At 40.9% G+C, this 16,827-nt stretch overlaps 1 protein-coding gene across 3 annotated transcripts in view; it reads right to left on the reverse strand.

The window, feature by feature from the left end:
* rad17 (RAD17 checkpoint clamp loader component) overlaps positions 1-16,827 on the reverse strand; it is a 63,261-nt gene that overhangs the window by 39,408 nt on the left and 7,026 nt on the right. For all 3 annotated transcript variants that reach the window (XM_060843911.1, XM_060843919.1, XM_060843927.1), the window contains exons 4-7: positions 12,320-12,403; positions 6,804-6,966; positions 5,954-6,090; positions 5,489-5,541 (exon numbers count right to left, since the gene is read on the reverse strand). In XM_060843911.1, coding sequence (XP_060699894.1) covers positions 5,489-5,541; positions 5,954-6,090; positions 6,804-6,966; positions 12,320-12,403 — 437 coding nt within the window. The remainder of the gene's footprint in view (positions 1-5,488; positions 5,542-5,953; positions 6,091-6,803; positions 6,967-12,319; positions 12,404-16,827) is intronic.

The following is a 16,827-nucleotide window of genomic DNA, read 5'->3' on the forward strand; positions in this document are numbered from 1 at the left end:
AAAATACTTAACCAAACTATGAGTGAATCAGACGTAAATTGGTGTCAGTTCTGATGATGAGTCATCTAGACTTGAAGCATTAGCTTGCTCTCTCTCCATGGATGCTGCCTGATCTGCTGAGATCACCAGGATTTTTCTGGTACAGATTCCAGCATCTGCAGTAACTTGCTCATAAATTGGCCATTTACAGCTTTGCTTTCACCAACTATAGTTCAGTAGGTAGACTTTTCCAGAGTCAGTATTGTACCTTAGTTTCTACTGGCCTAATAAGATGACTAAGTGAAAGCGACTTTAAGTGTGAAGTGAGAAAACAATCACAGGCATGTATCCAACTGCAGGTCAAAAGTGATTATAACTCATGCAGCTAAGTTGCAGAACAAATTATTTGGGGTATAAAGCGCTTTGGCGCATGCGCGACACTTGTACAGTTTATCTTGAATGTATGCCATGCTGAGTTATGATTGTGCACAAGATGAAGTACAGGAATGCTTGCTTATAGGCTTAGTATAGGCAAGTAGAAACTTAAAGCCAAGTGCTAGCAATAACCTGAACTATCAAATCAATAAATTTTAGTGTGGAAAGAAAATTCTTAATGTCAGTCGATTGTATCTGTTCACAGAACTTACCAATAATGTATTGTGGTGTGACATTTTTAATTTATGTATTACATCATTTATTTGAGAGTTTGGATTTTGAATGAGTGGCATGAGGATCTTAGTCCGTGTGTATGAGGGGCTTAAATAATTAATACGCCAGCATTTCAAGTCTTGATTTTAAACCAGTATTTAAAATCCTCCTGGAATTATAATGGGAATTTATTTATATTCTGGGCATTTTATGATCAAAGAGAAAGTGTGGATCGTTGTTATCTTTGTTATGGTTTAGAGGAATCAAGAATTGATTACTGCTTCAAGGTAACCCCAAGTTGGGAAATCCTTTAGATGCAGGTCACAGAAGACCAGGTGTGGGTCAGATATAAGAATAGTTCCACCTTGAGGAAGGAGCTAGTGTAGGACATTGAAGAGAAAAGTTCTCAGTGCAGGATCAGACTTGTCCAGTGGCACGGCGGCACAGTGGTTAGCACTGCTGCTTCACAGCACCAGAGACCTGGGTTCAATTCCCATCTCAGGCGACTGACTGGGTGGAGTTTGCAAATTCTACCCATGTCTGTGTGGGTTTCCTCCGGGTTCTCCGGTTTCCTCCCACAGTCCAAAAATGTGCAGGTTTTTGCCCACTAAATTGCCCATAGTGTTAGGTGCAGGGGTAAATGTAGAGGAATGGGTCTGGTTGGGTGCGTTGCGGCAGGTCAGTGAGGACATGTTGGGCCGAAGGACCTGTTTTCACACTGTAAGGAATCGAAGGAAAAAAAAAATCATCATACTAGCTCCTTGTGGGTATGATGCAGTGTAGACCAATAGAAGGGAGATTTTTGAATGCCATAAAAAGGGCAACATTGTGACATGATGCAATAAGCCACAGAATCCTCACAATATGGGAACAAGCCCTCTAACAGCAACCCACCCAGACCCACTCCCCTACTATTCACCATTTACTCCAGACTAATAAACCTAACCTACACATCCCTGAACATTATGGGCAATTTAGTCACACCTTTGGATTGTGGGAAGAAACCAGAGCACCCAGAGGAAACCCACGCAGAAGTGGGAGAATGTGCAAACTCCATACAGACACAGTTGCCCAAGGTGGGAAACGAACCGGAGTCCCTGGTGCTGTGAGGCAACAATGCTAACCACTAAGCTAGTGTACCATTTTATCTGCTGTGGAATGTTTGTTTTGGGGGAGAAAGAGGAGGAGGTGGGCACTGCTTTGTCTTTTACCCAGCCGTTCTTTTTTTTAAAAACACCTCTGAGGGTCTCTTTCGTTTATGCTTGGCATGCATCTTCACCAATCCCTACCCTAAATACTTGTTCTCCACCTTTACAAACAATTGTTTACCTTATTTTGGCCACTTACATTAAAATATTTTGATTTGGCCAAAACATGAACTTACCATGTCAAACACACTAATTTGATTATTAGGTTAATTCCTTGAGCAAGGAAAAAAAATCATGCAAGCACAGGAAGAAAGGTCACTGGACTTGAAACGTTAACGGTGCTTTCTCTCCATAGGAGGTTTCCAGATTTGCTGGAGAAACTCAACTGTTTTGGTTTTTGTTTCATGCAAGCTCATAACCAATTATGCAAAATATCCATCCCTATTCCTAGCATAGCACAACTGTTATGGACTAGGCCAGATCAGTCCAAACATTCTTAAGCAGGCAGCCCCAGACCTTAACTTTACAATTTGTTTTGGTCAGTGTTCAGTGTTCAGTGAAAATGACGCAGACTAAAATAGCTAGGTTGACTGCTAGATTTTAAAACAGGCAAAAATGTATTCACAAAAATACACAATGAAACAGAACAGAATAAAGAACCCCTACAAAATACAATCTATCCAAACTAGACTTAATTAGGCTGTTACCTATATGCACAACAGTCCCAATAAGCAAACTCCCTTTAAAACCCAGTGTAAAAGGAACACATGCTTACAGGTTGAAGATGAAGGGCAGAAAGAGAAAGAGGCAGAAATGGATTCCACACAGCTCACTGTTGAGCTCCTTACCAATTCAGGACTGAAATAAACTGCTCAGCTCAGCTGGAGAGCTGACCATTCTCCTTTCTTTATACAGGTCACTTCTAAAGCATGACCACTTTGGCCTGAAGTCTCATCTGTTTACATATAAACAAAAGGCCTCTCAAAATCCTTTAGTGAAATTAGACAATTACCCTGGGCTGGATGGGATTTAATCAGAGGATTCTCTGGGAAGCTAGTTAGGAGATAGTAGAGCCTTTGGCTTTGATATTTAAGTCATCATTGTCTACAGGTTTGGTACCAGAGGACTGGAGGATTGCAAATGTTGTGCCCTTGTTCAAGGGCAGTAGAGATGACCCAGATAATTATAGACCAGCAAGCCTTACTTCTGTTATTAGAAAGGATTATAAGAGATGGGATTTACAATCATCTAGTAAGCAATAATTTGATTTCAGACAGTCAACATGGTTTCGTCTAGTGAGGGCCGTATCTCACAAACCTCTGAGTTTTTTGAGAAGGTGACCAAGCATGTAGAGGAGGGTGGTTGACATAGTATACATGGAATTCAGTAAAACCTTTGAGAAGGTTCCACATGGTAGGCTGTTGGAGAATGTGCAGTGGCATGGAATGGTGGGTGAGTTAGCAGTTTGGATTAGAAACTGGCTTTCCTGAAAGAAGGCAACGAGTGGTGGTTGATAGAGAATATTCAGTCTGGAGTCCAGTTACTAGTGGTGTGCCATAAGGATCTGTTTTGGGACCACTGCTGTTTGTCATTTTTATAAAATGATGTAGATGCAGGCATAGGTGGATGGATTAGTAAATTTGAGACGACACTAAAGTCGGTGGAGTAGTGGACAGTGTGAAAGAATGTTACAGGTTGCAGGGGGACTTGGATAAACTGCAGAATTGGGCTGAAAGGTGGCAAATGGAGTTCAATGCAATTAAATGTGAGGTGATGCACTTTGGAGAAGAATAACAGGCAGGCAGAGTACTGGGTCAATGAAAAGATTCTTCATAGTGTGGATGCGCAGAGGGATCTTGGAGTGCACGTACATAGATCCCTGAAAGTTGCTACCCAGATATATAGTGCTGTTAAGAAGAAATACTGTGTGTTAGGTTTCATTGGTAGAGGGATTGAGTTCCGGAACCACAATATCTTGCTGCAACTATACAAAACACTGGTGTGGCCACACTTGGTATATTGTGTACAGTTCTGGTCGCCCCATTACAGAAAGGGGGGTGGAAACATTGGAAAAAATGTTGAGAGGAGATTTACCAGGATGTTGCCTGGTCTGGAGGGAAGGTCTTATGAGGAAAGGCTGAGAGACTTGAACCTGTTCTCATTGGCAATAAGAAGAGTAAGAGTGGATTTGATAGAGACATACAGGATGATGATCAGAGGATTAGACAGGGTAGACAGTGAAAGTCTTTTTCCTAGGATGATGACATGAGCATGTATGAGGGGGCATAACTACAAATTGAGGGGTGTTAGATTTAAGACAGTTGTGAGAGACAGGTTCTTTATGCAGAGAGTGGTAAGGGCATGGAATGCCCTACCTGCTAATGTAGTCAACTCAGCCACATTAGGGAGATTTAAACAATCCTTAGATAAACACATGGATGATGATGGGATAGTGTAGGGGATGAGCTGAGAATAGTTCACAGATCGGTGCAACATCAAGGGCCGAAGGTCCTGGTCTGCGCTGTATTGTTCTAGGTTCTATCTCTGTACCAAACCAGACTGATTGGAGCCCAGCCTGGTTTATTAACAGTCTGGAAAAACAAAATCAAGGACAGAGTATCCTTGAGCCAAGGAACAGCTTTAATAAAAAAAAAAGGGACTAGCTTTGTGACACAACAAAGCCACCCAAAACTATAATCAACATAGCTCGATACACTGTAACTCTCTCTTGATCTTCTACTCTCAAAAAGAAAATGGAAGAGTCATTCTTGTCTGGAAGGGACTGCCAACGAACGAACAAATGAATGAATGATGACTATGTGCTGTAAATTATCATTTCATCTTCTGGCAAGAGAATTGTGCTAGGTCAGTTCTGGGTGTTGTTGTTACTCAAGTTGTCAAACCCATTCCCACCACCCAAGTTTCATCCACAGAAGGGACCAGACAATTGCCTGCTTGGGAAAGTTAGTTTGTACCAGCTAAAGATCTTTAGAAAATTAGATGAAATATTGACACCACCAGACATAATCACAAAGAAAAGGACACAGAGCTTTTAAAGATGGAAGAAATTGAATGGATATTTGAACCATGTGTGCAGCTGATTGGAAACAACAATTGAGAGCTCGACCCTGGAGAACAAATAAAAGATAACTCTACTGAAAGACATGATTTGTGGAACGCCCTAAAGAAAATGACTGAACAAAGACCTTTATTAGAAAAGCAGCCATCACAAAGCCACTTGCAGCTATCTATTTTGTTCTGTTGGAGACTGGAATGACGCCAGTGAGGACTTTTACGTTTAATAGTACGCTAGCTGCATTTCTCTTCAAATTGATGCTAGCTTTGGTTTATTTGGGTGATTTTAGACAATGAGAACCCAAGAATAATTGATTTGTCATTACACAAAATCTTAAAAAGTTTCAGACTGTTTTTTAAAATAAATATATAAAATCAACATGCATTAAGCAATCTCTATTGACACTCAGTTTGGGAGAAATGTTTGATTTTTGAAATTTGTTCTCCTGGCAAAATGGGAGTTAAGTAAGAAAATTATTCTTGTGTTCATAATGTGTAGAAATTAAGTATTGGGTCAATGGCAGTCCTACACCGACTGCTTTAGTAATTCTAAAAACAGTTGGTCAGAAAACTGCTAACATTTATACTACAAAACAGTACTTCTTTTCACTGATACATATATACTTCTGAAAACTTACCTCAAAATATCATGCATACAAGAAGGTTCTCTATAAAACTGATTTGGAATATCCTATGAATCAAGAAATAAGAGTTATCAATAGCAGTTAGTTTCTCTGAAGTGAACAAGAAGGTCTGATATTGTGTGAAATACAAATATGCTCAATGATTGGGAATGATCAATATTTTGATGTTCTAGAATACAAGGTGGACGCTGTATCTATTGTAGGATTCCTACTTTCCTACTGAGCACAAAACACACTTTTCAACTTGCAAAAAAATTTTGCACACTTCAAAAGTCTATATTTGAGAAGCATGAAAGAGTGGAATGATCAAACATTTAAGATGCACTGCTTTCAAGTAGGTACTAAGTTTTAACAATCACCTTACCATATTATTCAAAGCATTAATACCCCTTCATTAAACAGGTTAATGAAGAAAAGATGCTTTACAATGAGCAAGGAATTCAAAAGGATTGTACTCACTTCCACGAGAATCAGTTTTTTGTCTGTCTCCAGTCTATCTCCCAGCATCTGAAGCTTTTTGTATTTGTTGGCTCGCAATAAAAATTCTTCGAATAGAATAGACTGTGATTTGCTGATGTGTACCAGAAAACTTGGTTCTGAGGAAAATCAAAGATTTGTTTTTAAAACCTGGAGAAATTTATTCATATTCTATTCAGGAACTAAAAGTGATAAAAGGATGTATTGTTACATAGAGAGTTGCACGAGAGATTTTTTTTATTGTAGCTGGGCGATTGGCAGCACCAAATTTCTAAATTACCAATAACTTCATGGCATGATCAATTGAAGAGGTCCTTTTTAAGCTTTGAGCCTGGGCTAGGAAATCTTCAGGAGGAAGCCAAAATGGGGGTGGGAAAAAGAAAACAAACAATGCGTAACAGAATCACTGCATTTTAAAAACCATGTTTCATATGCCATCACCCACAGTTGTTTGGTTACCTTCCATCAAAATCAAAAACACTGGTTATTCAAATAAAAACATCTGTTTCCATAAAGTGCCATGTTACTGGCAAAAATAGTATTGACAATCAAATTAGCTAATCTATAAATCAGCACTGACATGTTGCAATAGACAAATCACTGCCATTTCATATATAAAATAATGCCATTTGCCAGGTATCTAGTCACAGTACTGTTTGAGAGTTGCTTTGTTCTTAAAAAAATAACATAAGAATTAAGTTATATAGCTAAAAAAAACAAGTTTTAATTCTTAGTCTGAACTTACATGACTGAAAGCTTGTGCAGTGGTGATACAACTGGATCATTATTTGAACAATGCACCTGAACACAATTTGCCAAAATCCACTCTTACCAGTATGAAAGCAGCCTTTAAATTCATCATAGCTTTTAAATTTGTTTTCTGACAAAGGATTTGTCCATTCCAGTAGCTGGATTCCCAACTCCTTCACAAGAACTTGTACTGTAGCAGTCTTACCAGTGCCAGCAGCACCAGTTAGTAATAAGATGGAACCACCCTTTAATATGAAAACATATGTAGACTTGATTAACATTCATATATCACAGAAATTTTCAACATGCTTCAGCTATTACATTTGATACTCCAAAGAAGACAGCAAGCAAACAACATAATCATTTTTGCAATGCACTATCTGAGACTTCTTCAATAAAAGTTCAAGTATTTGTGATTGGTCCCCAGCTCCCCAAAGGCTCAATTGGTTTGGATGTGAGTTCAGCCACCACAAAGACCAGCCAGTTCCCAGGATGGCGAGACTGCATAGACCGAGTAGGTTTCACCTGGATGGTAATAAAGACACTAGAAATGGCTTCTTTTGAGATGAATATCAGAAATATTTAAAAAGTAAATAAAACTGATTAAAGAAAAATATATTACTGACCAGTTTTGGGAGCATTGCTTTGAAAACATTGTGTGAATTGGCTTGTAATACATTGGACAAGTAAAGTTACAGAATGAGATGCCAGGTGTGTTACATATAGTCTATGATTTGCTTTGTATTTTGAATGAATGGCAAATAGGTTTTCCGTGCCTGAATGGGTTTTTAATTGATTAACTTGCAAGTACTTTTGTAGTCTTGAAGTCCTCTTTTTAAAAAAAAACGGTTCTGCAGGCTAATGGAAATTTATTTACCTTGCTCTCTCCCGATGTAAACAGTGGTAAATAGCTTAGAAAGTCAAAGTTATTTTTCACTTTTTGAGGGGAAACACTCACAGCATGTAAAAAAACAAACCTTTTGGCTTCGGTTTGGCAGTTTTGCCGAAGCCTTGGCTGAACTAAAATATATCGAAACACTTGCTCTTGAGAAAGGGAGATAGTTCAAGACTGTTAAGAATGGGATAAACTCAGTATAAAAAGGAGTTTAGTTTAAATGGTTCCAGTACAGAAATGGTTGGTTAAAACCCCAAAGGGGTTATGTGAAGCTAGGAAAGTCTAATCTTATGAATATGATGGATCAAGGAGGCCATCAGATTCTTATGATTTGTAATTTAAGCCACAGCCAAGTAATAACCCAATATGGAATAGATAAATAAACTGTCTCCAGTATGAGTACAGTAATGGGAGGCTGTTGTGATTAGTGAGTTGTACTTTTACCATGTGTTTCAAAAAAATTCAACTGTAGGTTACATGTGAATAGTTCAATCTATTCTATTTTATCTTCATTTCTTTTGAGGAATAAATCTGTTTTATTGTTAAAACAACATCTGCTACAAGGTAGGCTTGTAGGTCAGTTAAAGGCCATCTTGTTGAAATCAAAAATGACCTATAAAGGCAAATTTTAATTTAGAATCGGAGTTGCCTGGCAATATTATTATCAGCTGATGTCGTAACAATAGGTTGAAGTACAACTAAAGAAAGGAAAAACATCCTATTCCTTTCATTCACTGCACAAGAATTACAATATCAATGTGACTTTCAGTCATCAATAGTAAAGTTCACAAATTGATGAATGTGACAGAACAGGTTGAGAAAGCAGCTCATTTGTGTTTCATGCAGAGTGCAAAAGTTTACAAGTTGAGAGGGTGCAGAAGAGTATTACAAGGATGTTGCCGGGACTGAACGTTTGAGCTACAGGGAGAGGCTGAATGAGCTGGGGTTCTTTCCACCCCCCACCACCCCCCCGCCCCGCCCCCCCCTGCCCCGCCGCCCGCCCCGCCCCCGCCCCCCCCGCCCCCGCCCCCCCCGCCCTGCCCCCCCCCCCGGAGTGTCAGGAGGCCAAGGGGCAACCTTATATAGAGGTTTACAAAATCATGAGGGGCATGGACAGTGCGAATAGCCAAGGTCTTTTTTCTAATGGTGGAAGATTCCAAAACCAAAGGGCATAAGTTTAAGGACGTGAGGGGTAGCTTTTTTTATGCAAACGGTGGTGCGTGTATAAAATGAGCTGGCAGAGGAATGAGGAAGCAGGTAAGGTTATAATATTTAAAAGGCAATTGGATGGATATTTGAATAGGAAGGGTTTAGAGGGATATAGGAAACATGCTGGCAAATGGAACTAGGTCAGAATGGGAGGTCTGGTCAATGCAAACCAAAGGGACCAAAGGGTCTGTTTCTGTGCTGTAGGACTCTCTATCTATCTCTCTGTCTCTCTCTTATACATTGAACCGGTTCAACCTCAACTTGGAGGATTATTCAATTCTGGACACTCTCAGAAGAATGTAAAGACCTTAGAGAGAGGGAGTGAGTCCAGGGATCAAGGACTTCAGTTAAGCTGATAGATTGGGAAGTTGTGGCATTTCCCCTTTGGAGAAGACCCAGAGGAGTTTAATAGAGGTGTTCAAATCATGAGTTGTCGATGAAGACAAGATAAAAAGAAGTTGATCCCACTGGCAGAAGGATCAAGAACCAGCTAACACAGAAATAAGGTCATTGGCAAAAGAAGCAACATCAACATAGGGAAAATATACTTTTGTTGTACAGCAAATTGTTAGGATCTGAAATGCATTGACTGTAGTAGCAGGAAATTAAACTATAGTTTTCAAAAGGGAATGGAGTAAGCAACCAAAGCAAAAGAAAACAGAGCTATATGGAAAGGTCGAGGGTGGGTCTAGCCATTATATCAGTGCCAGTACCTTACCATAGTTAGAGATGTCATGAATATGCACAAGACGGTGAAGGTACAAATAATTTAACTTTGTCTCCTGCACAGTAGATGTTATCCAGGTCTCACCACTTTAGAGGTTTGTATCAAGGACACAGATTTAGTCAACTTAGTTTGGTGCTGTCAAGCCAGGTTGGCATTGTTCAACATTCTTTTACTCAGCTTGAACATAAGCACATGTTGATTTCAGCATCAAGTGACAGATTGGTAGCAATTGCACAGCTTAAATACATGAAGCTTTCAAAGCCATATAATGGTATGGCAAAGTCCGGACTTTGGTATTTGTCTTCATGATGCTGATGGTCAAACTAAACTCTGGACAGGCAACAGAGAGCTTGTCCATTTGGTCCGAAGATCTTTCGCATTACAGAATGCTAATGTTCTAATCACCAGCATAAAGCAACTCTCACTTCTTTATCTTGGCTCTTTGGCAAGCAAGACAGAGCAGCTCTCTCAGTTCTGGAGTGTAACTTGTCAGCACAAGGCAGTTGCAAAAAGAATATACCCAAGAATGTTGTGCCAGAAAACAATTTTCTATGGATCTCAAAGAGTTCCAAATTGCCCCATCGTAGTTGACCTTATCCAACATGTTGTCACAGAAAGAGGAGATCACAGTGAGCAGCTTCAGTGAACAGCCAGTTTTCGCCAGCAGTAAAACAGACCATTTCTGATCATGTGCTTGAATATTTTCATCAATCTTACTAATGCAAAATAGTGTTATTGGCATTTCTCTTGGAACCACCTGATAGTCGATCATGTCAATTACAGATCTGAAACATATTACTGCTTCAAACCATCCCAGACCATTCCACAATCAATTTGTTAGCTATTAAAGTATGGTTCATTGTGTTTTTACAAAGAAAGGACCAAAATCCAGCAACTAAATTAGTGACCAGATAGGTATGTCGGTCATACCAATTGGAAGATAAATACTGGCCAATAAGACAGGAAAACTGTCCTATACTTCTTCAAAATACAATTAGAAGCATTCCCTCACCACTGGACTGGTGTTTTAGCCAAAATTATACTCAAACTTCTGACTGAAGAGGAATACTATGACTTATTCTACTGTGGTCCTGGAAAAGTACCGCTGGTCAGGCAGTATCAGAGGAGCAGGAGCGTGGGTGTTTTGAACATAAGCACTTCATCAGGAATGTGTAGGATGGGACCCAAGGGAGCTGAGAGATAAGGTTGGGGGGGGGGGGGGGGGAGAAAGAGAGAGAAAGGGGAGGTGGAGGTAGCTGGCATTGTGATAGGTAGTTGACACGGTGGGGCGGGGGGGGGGGGGGTGATGGTGATAGGTTGGAGCAGAGGGTGGGACAGATAGGTGGGAAGGAAGATGGACAGGTCAGACAGTTCAAGATGGTGGCGCCAGGTTGGAGGGTTGGATCTGGGATAAGGTAGCGGGAGAGGAGATGAGGAAACTGTTCAATCCACATTGATACCATGTGGTTGGAGGTTCTGAAGATGGAAGAGAAGGTGTTTTTCCTCCAGGCATCTGGTGGCTAGAATTTGGTGATGGGGGCGACCCAAGACTTGCATGTCTTCGGTGGAGGGGAGGGAGAGTTGAAGTGTTCGGCCACATAGCAATGTGTTCTTTAGTGAGTGTGTCTCAGAGAGATTATCAGAAACTTTGCACAAGTTGTCAACCTGTCTCTCCAATGTAGAGAAGACCACAGGGAGCGCAATGGACACAGTAGATGACATGTGTGGAGGTACAGGAAACTCTGTTGGATGGGGTGCCAGAAATGGAGATGGAGCCCCCTTCAAAGGCTGCAATTTCCTCCCTCACATGACCAATGATGCCCTCCAGCACATTTGTTTCCAGTTCTGGCACCTCTGCCCTTGAAAACCCCCCCTCCAAATCACAACAAGGACAGAACATCCCTGATTCTCACCTTCCACCCCACCAACCTCAGGATACAATGCATCATCCTCCGCCAGCTACAAACAGACCCCATCGCCAGAGATATACTTCCCTCTCCACCATGATCTGCGTTCCACAGAGACCATTCCCTCTGCAACTCCCTTGTTAGGTCCACACACACCCCCATACCTTCCCTTGCCACCACAAGAAGTGTAAAACCTGTGCCCACACCTCCCCAGTCACTTCCACCCAAGGCGCCAGAGGATCCTTCCACATCCGACAGATTTTCCTGCACCAGAGATTTACCTATCCATCTTCTTTCCCACCTATCCGCTCCACCCCATCATCCCACCACACCTTTATGTACCTATCACATTCCCAGCTATCTTCCCTCCAGCCCCACTCCCCTCTCATTTCTCCCTCAACCCCCTTGCCACCCAACCCCCCCCATTTATCTCACACACCCTTGCACTCCCACCCCCACCCCTCCAATTCTTGATGAAGAGCTTATGCTCGAAACTCCATCTCCCTGTTCTACAGTTGAGCCAAGATGAAGCCACAGAATGTGTTGCCCTTCAGCCATATTCTGAGCTGGCTTTCTGAAAGCACAATTTGATTCACAAATGTCCTTTGATACTCTAATAATTTCACAAAAGCAATCACTAACCTCTGAACTCCTCAGAGCAGAAGACTCCCTGGTTAGGTCTATGCTCACTCACCTGCAACCCCCCATCCCCTCCCCCCCTCCCCCCGCCCTTCAACAACCCACCCTCCACTCCTAGCACCTTTTTTTTTAACCCCTAGAATAATCTTGTGGTAAATTCAAACTCCATTGAAGATCACAAGGTGAAAAGTGAAAGACGCAAAACAAGTATAGTGAGTCACCTGGTGGGGAAATCTCTCAACAGTGTGGGCTTTGAGCCAATTTTCAACCTCTTCAATTTTCTTCTTATGAACTGCAAGTTCATTCTGAAACAAAGAAAATAAATGACACCAAAAAGAGAAAGAACATTATATCCACATATCTAAACATATTCAAAAAGTAATGTATGTGTGTATATAAAATACATACACAAAAATTGGTAACTATTTATTTCAAATGCTCTGTTAACAGAGCTGATTATTTGTGACTATCAGTGTATTCCAGAGATCAGTGCTGGGACCATTGATGATTATTTTGTGCATTAACAACTTGCATGTGGAGGGAGAAGAGCAAGTGTGCAAATGACACAAACTGGTGTTGATAGTGAGAAGGATGGTCTCAGGCCGCATTCTGATATTGATCAGTTGGCAAATTGGGCAGAGCAATGGCTGTGAATACAAAGGAGAAATATTCGTTTAAGACATTACACGTTCTCTGGCTTCATGCACAGATTAGCCCTTTGGTCTCTAATAGGCCCCATTCTTTCCCTGGTAATCCTCTTAATATTGTTATAAAATATAAGTTTTGAAGTGTGTATTGATTATAACGTAATTCTGTCCCAATTAGTTTAACTGGTGTTGCTATTACACGATTTTCTTATTAACATTGAATTGCACAAGAATGGAACCACCATGTTACAGCAGGATTGACTGGAGGTACTTTGCATCAGTCTCCACATTGGAAAATACCAGCAGCAGACCAGAATTTCCAACAGAGTTAGGATATAGAGGTGAGTGTAAAGGCCATCACTAAGAAGAAGGTGCCTAGAAAGCCGAAAGGTCTGAAGGCAGATAAATCACCTGCACCAGATGGACTACACCCCAGGATTGTGAAGGAGACAGCTGAGGAAATTGTGGAAGCGTTGACAGTGATCTTTCAAAAATCATTGGAGCTAGGGAGAATCACTGAAGACTGGAACTGGCTAATTTAACACTTCTGTTTAGGAAAGGAGGGAGACAGAAGGTTAAAAAAAAAAACGCTGGTTAGCCTGACCTTTGACATTTGTCAGATTTTAGAGTCGATTCTTAAGGATGCAATTATGGACTACTTGGAAGTGCAAGGCCAGATAGGGCTGAGTCAGCATGGCTTCAAGAGGAGGCCATGCTTGACAATTCTGTTAGAATTTATTTGAGGTAAACTGAGAAAGCTGCAAAATAAGATCAGTGCCCAAACTGTTGGGGCAAGATAATGGGATGGACTAGCTGATTTGAAGTACACAGAGTTAAAGGGGTCTTTTTCAGGATGGCAGCCAGAGACCAGTGAAATTCTGCAGGGGTCTGTGTTGGGACCACAATTGTTCACTTTATGCAAATGATTTGGACAAAGGAACTGAGGTCATTGTTACCAACTTGGCAGATGACACAAAATAGGTGGAGAGACACGTAGCGCTAAAGAAGTGGGGAGGCGGCAGAAGGACATATACAGACTAGGAGAGTGGGCAGAGAAGTGGACGATGGAATACAACATAAGAAAATAAGACGTTATGCACTCCGATTGGAAGAATAGAGGCATACGCTATTTTCTAAACAGGGAAAAATTTGGGAAATCTGAAGCACAAAGGGACTTGGAGTCCTAGTTCAGGTTTCTCTTACAGTTAACATGCAGGTAAAGTTGGTAATTGGTAAGGCAATTTCAATGCTAATATTCATTTTGATGGGGCTAAAATACAAGAGCAGAGCTGGACTGTTGAGGCTGTTTAAGGCTCTGGTCAGACCACATTTGGAATCGTGAGAGCAGTTTCAGACTCTGCCCCCAAGGAAGGATGTGCTGGCATTGGAGGCATCCGGATGAAGTTTACAAGAATGAATACTGGAATAATCAAGGGCTTGAGAAGTAGTTGACAAATCTGGGCCTGTACTCAATGGAGTTTAAAACAATGAGGCGGGATCTGATTGAAACATACAGAACATTGAGAGGCCTGCATAGATTGATACAAAGATAACACTGTCACTAGCAGGAGAGACTAGAACCAAGGGCACAGCCTCAGAGTGAAGGGATGACCGTTTAGAGTTGAAAGAAGGAAAAATCTCTTTCACCACAGAGTGGTAAATCTGTGAAACTCAGAGAGGGCTGTGGAGGCCAGATTATTTAATGTACTTAAGACAGACAGTTTTTTGATTTAGTAAGGGGATCAAGCGTTACAGGGAGAAGTCAGAGAATAGAATTTCGGAATATTAACCATGATCAGATGACGGTGCAGACTCGATGGCCTACTTCTGCTCCTCTGTCTTACAAAGATAATTAAAGCCAGGAGTATATTTTCCATATCTTTGACTGCATAGGAAAAAATACCTTCCTGGCCCATTGATCGTCAAATTTATATTTTTAAATTCCAAGTGTATACTTCCAGAATTTTGAAGCACATCTATGTAAAATTAACAAAGGTCCTGGTCTAGAACAGGAATTGTAGCTTAATTCTCATTACTTGCAAATAAAACTCGTCCACTTACAAGTTATCAACAAAAATTGCTTTGTCTGCTGTTCTTTGGACACCAAGGAGTGAAAAGACAAAGATGGATGGAAGGATGGATACATTTTGTTTGGCTGCACTATGTACCTTCTAGTCATTGACCACAACAAGCACTGCAAGATCGGAGGATAAAATCAGTGGCCACCAAAAATCATGTGGCTGATAACATGAAGGGTGAATGTATAAAAGGGAGGGTATTCATATCGTACTTGGAAAAATTGCTGGCAAAAATAAACTTCCACATAGACTGCGAATTGGCCAAAAAGGTGGCAATCCTTAAAGTCAGAGGTAAAGTAAGAAGGTAATATTTATTAGTATGCCAAAAGGATGCAAATATCTCATTTCCTATTTGAGGTGTGTTATGCAGTATTAACGATTACTGAAATTGTTGATCGTATACATTTGCTAACTGTAATATATCTGTTCAATGATTCATAGCTGGACTTATTCAATTAAGTGTGAATTAGTTGCACATGGCCAATAACTTTCATTTTATGAAAAAGTACCAAAAACAAAATAAAGTGAAGTAAAGCACAGCACAGGAACAGTATCAAATACAAATACAGATCATTACTTAAATTTATATTAGCAAGTAGTTCACCTTCTAACTTGCCAAAGCCTAATCTTTATCTACAAACTACAAGTAATGGAATACTCCTCACTTGCATGGCTGAATGTAGTCCCAATTACTGCTAAGGAGCTTGACACCATTGAGGACAAAGCAGCCTGCTTGAATTGGCACTGCATCCACAAACATTGTTTCCCTCCATGAGCAATGCTTGGTAGCAGCAACGTATACCATTTACAGGATGCACTCAGAAATTCACCGAAGATCCTTAAACAACACCTAAATCCACTACCATCTATAATAACTAGAGCATTAGCTAAATATGAACACCACCTCCAAGCTTCCCTCCAGGACGCTTGCCATCCTAACTTGGAAAAAACTGCTATTCCCTGTTGTTAACTCCCTACTTGCGGGTCTAATTACAGCAAAACGGCTAGCAGCAGTTCAAGGCAGTTTACCATCACCTTCTTGATGGCAACAAGGCCCAGCCAGTGATGCCCACATCCTACGAGTGAATAAATAATGTGTAATGTTAAAAGATTAAATGGGAATCTCTCCTGGACATTAAAAAGAGTTTAACTACACATTCTGGAAGTGGGTGGGGACAACAGTCATGCTGGAATGACTCCCACCCCAATTAGACTGTCATTTGCTACTGCTCCCCCTATTATTATAAAGATAAACTATCACTTAATCTTTTCCATACTTTCACAGCCATCCCCAGGTTTGCTTGATCATTCCCGATGCAGAGTTCCATCACACCTACATTGTCTGAGGAATAAGGAGTCAAAATTCATTTGCAGGGCCACCCTGAAGCTAGGACGTATCACACCTACATTGTCTTGAGGAAATTGCTGAGTCAGGAAATTTCTGTGTAACGATTCCTCAGGATTAGGGCATTAGCATTATCTCCAAAGATGATCTCATCCTGCCATTATATCTGGGGTAACATGTGACTGTGAAACTGCGGGTTGTCTCGAGTGGCATGTAACTGGGGGGAGTGGCCAGAGCATCTGTGAGCATGACCAACTGATCTGTATAAAAGGGGATGTGTTTTCTTTGTTCAGGGCCTCACTTTGACTCAATTTGGCATACAGCATGGAAACAGACCCTTCGGTCCAACCCATCCATGCCGACCAGATATCCCAACCCAATCTAGTCCCGGCCCATATCCCTCCAAACCCTTCCCTTGCTTGTACAAGGGGATACAAAGGGGGTTACCTAGCTTGTACAAGCTTTAATAAACTTTTATCTGTTTGCAAATGTTGGCGTGCACGAATTGCATCTCGTGCATGAAATCTCAGAAGAACCTAACATGTGCAATTAGAAATTAACATTGTTACTTCACAGAATGAGTCATGAATCCAAAAGAAATCTTAAACTGCTTAAAGATGTAACACCATTTTAATCATACATACCAAAGCTGCACCGAT

The sequence above is a fragment of the Hemiscyllium ocellatum genome, chromosome 2 (assembly GCF_020745735.1).
Source record: "Hemiscyllium ocellatum isolate sHemOce1 chromosome 2, sHemOce1.pat.X.cur, whole genome shotgun sequence".
NCBI classification, from domain to species: domain Eukaryota; kingdom Metazoa; phylum Chordata; class Chondrichthyes; order Orectolobiformes; family Hemiscylliidae; genus Hemiscyllium; species Hemiscyllium ocellatum.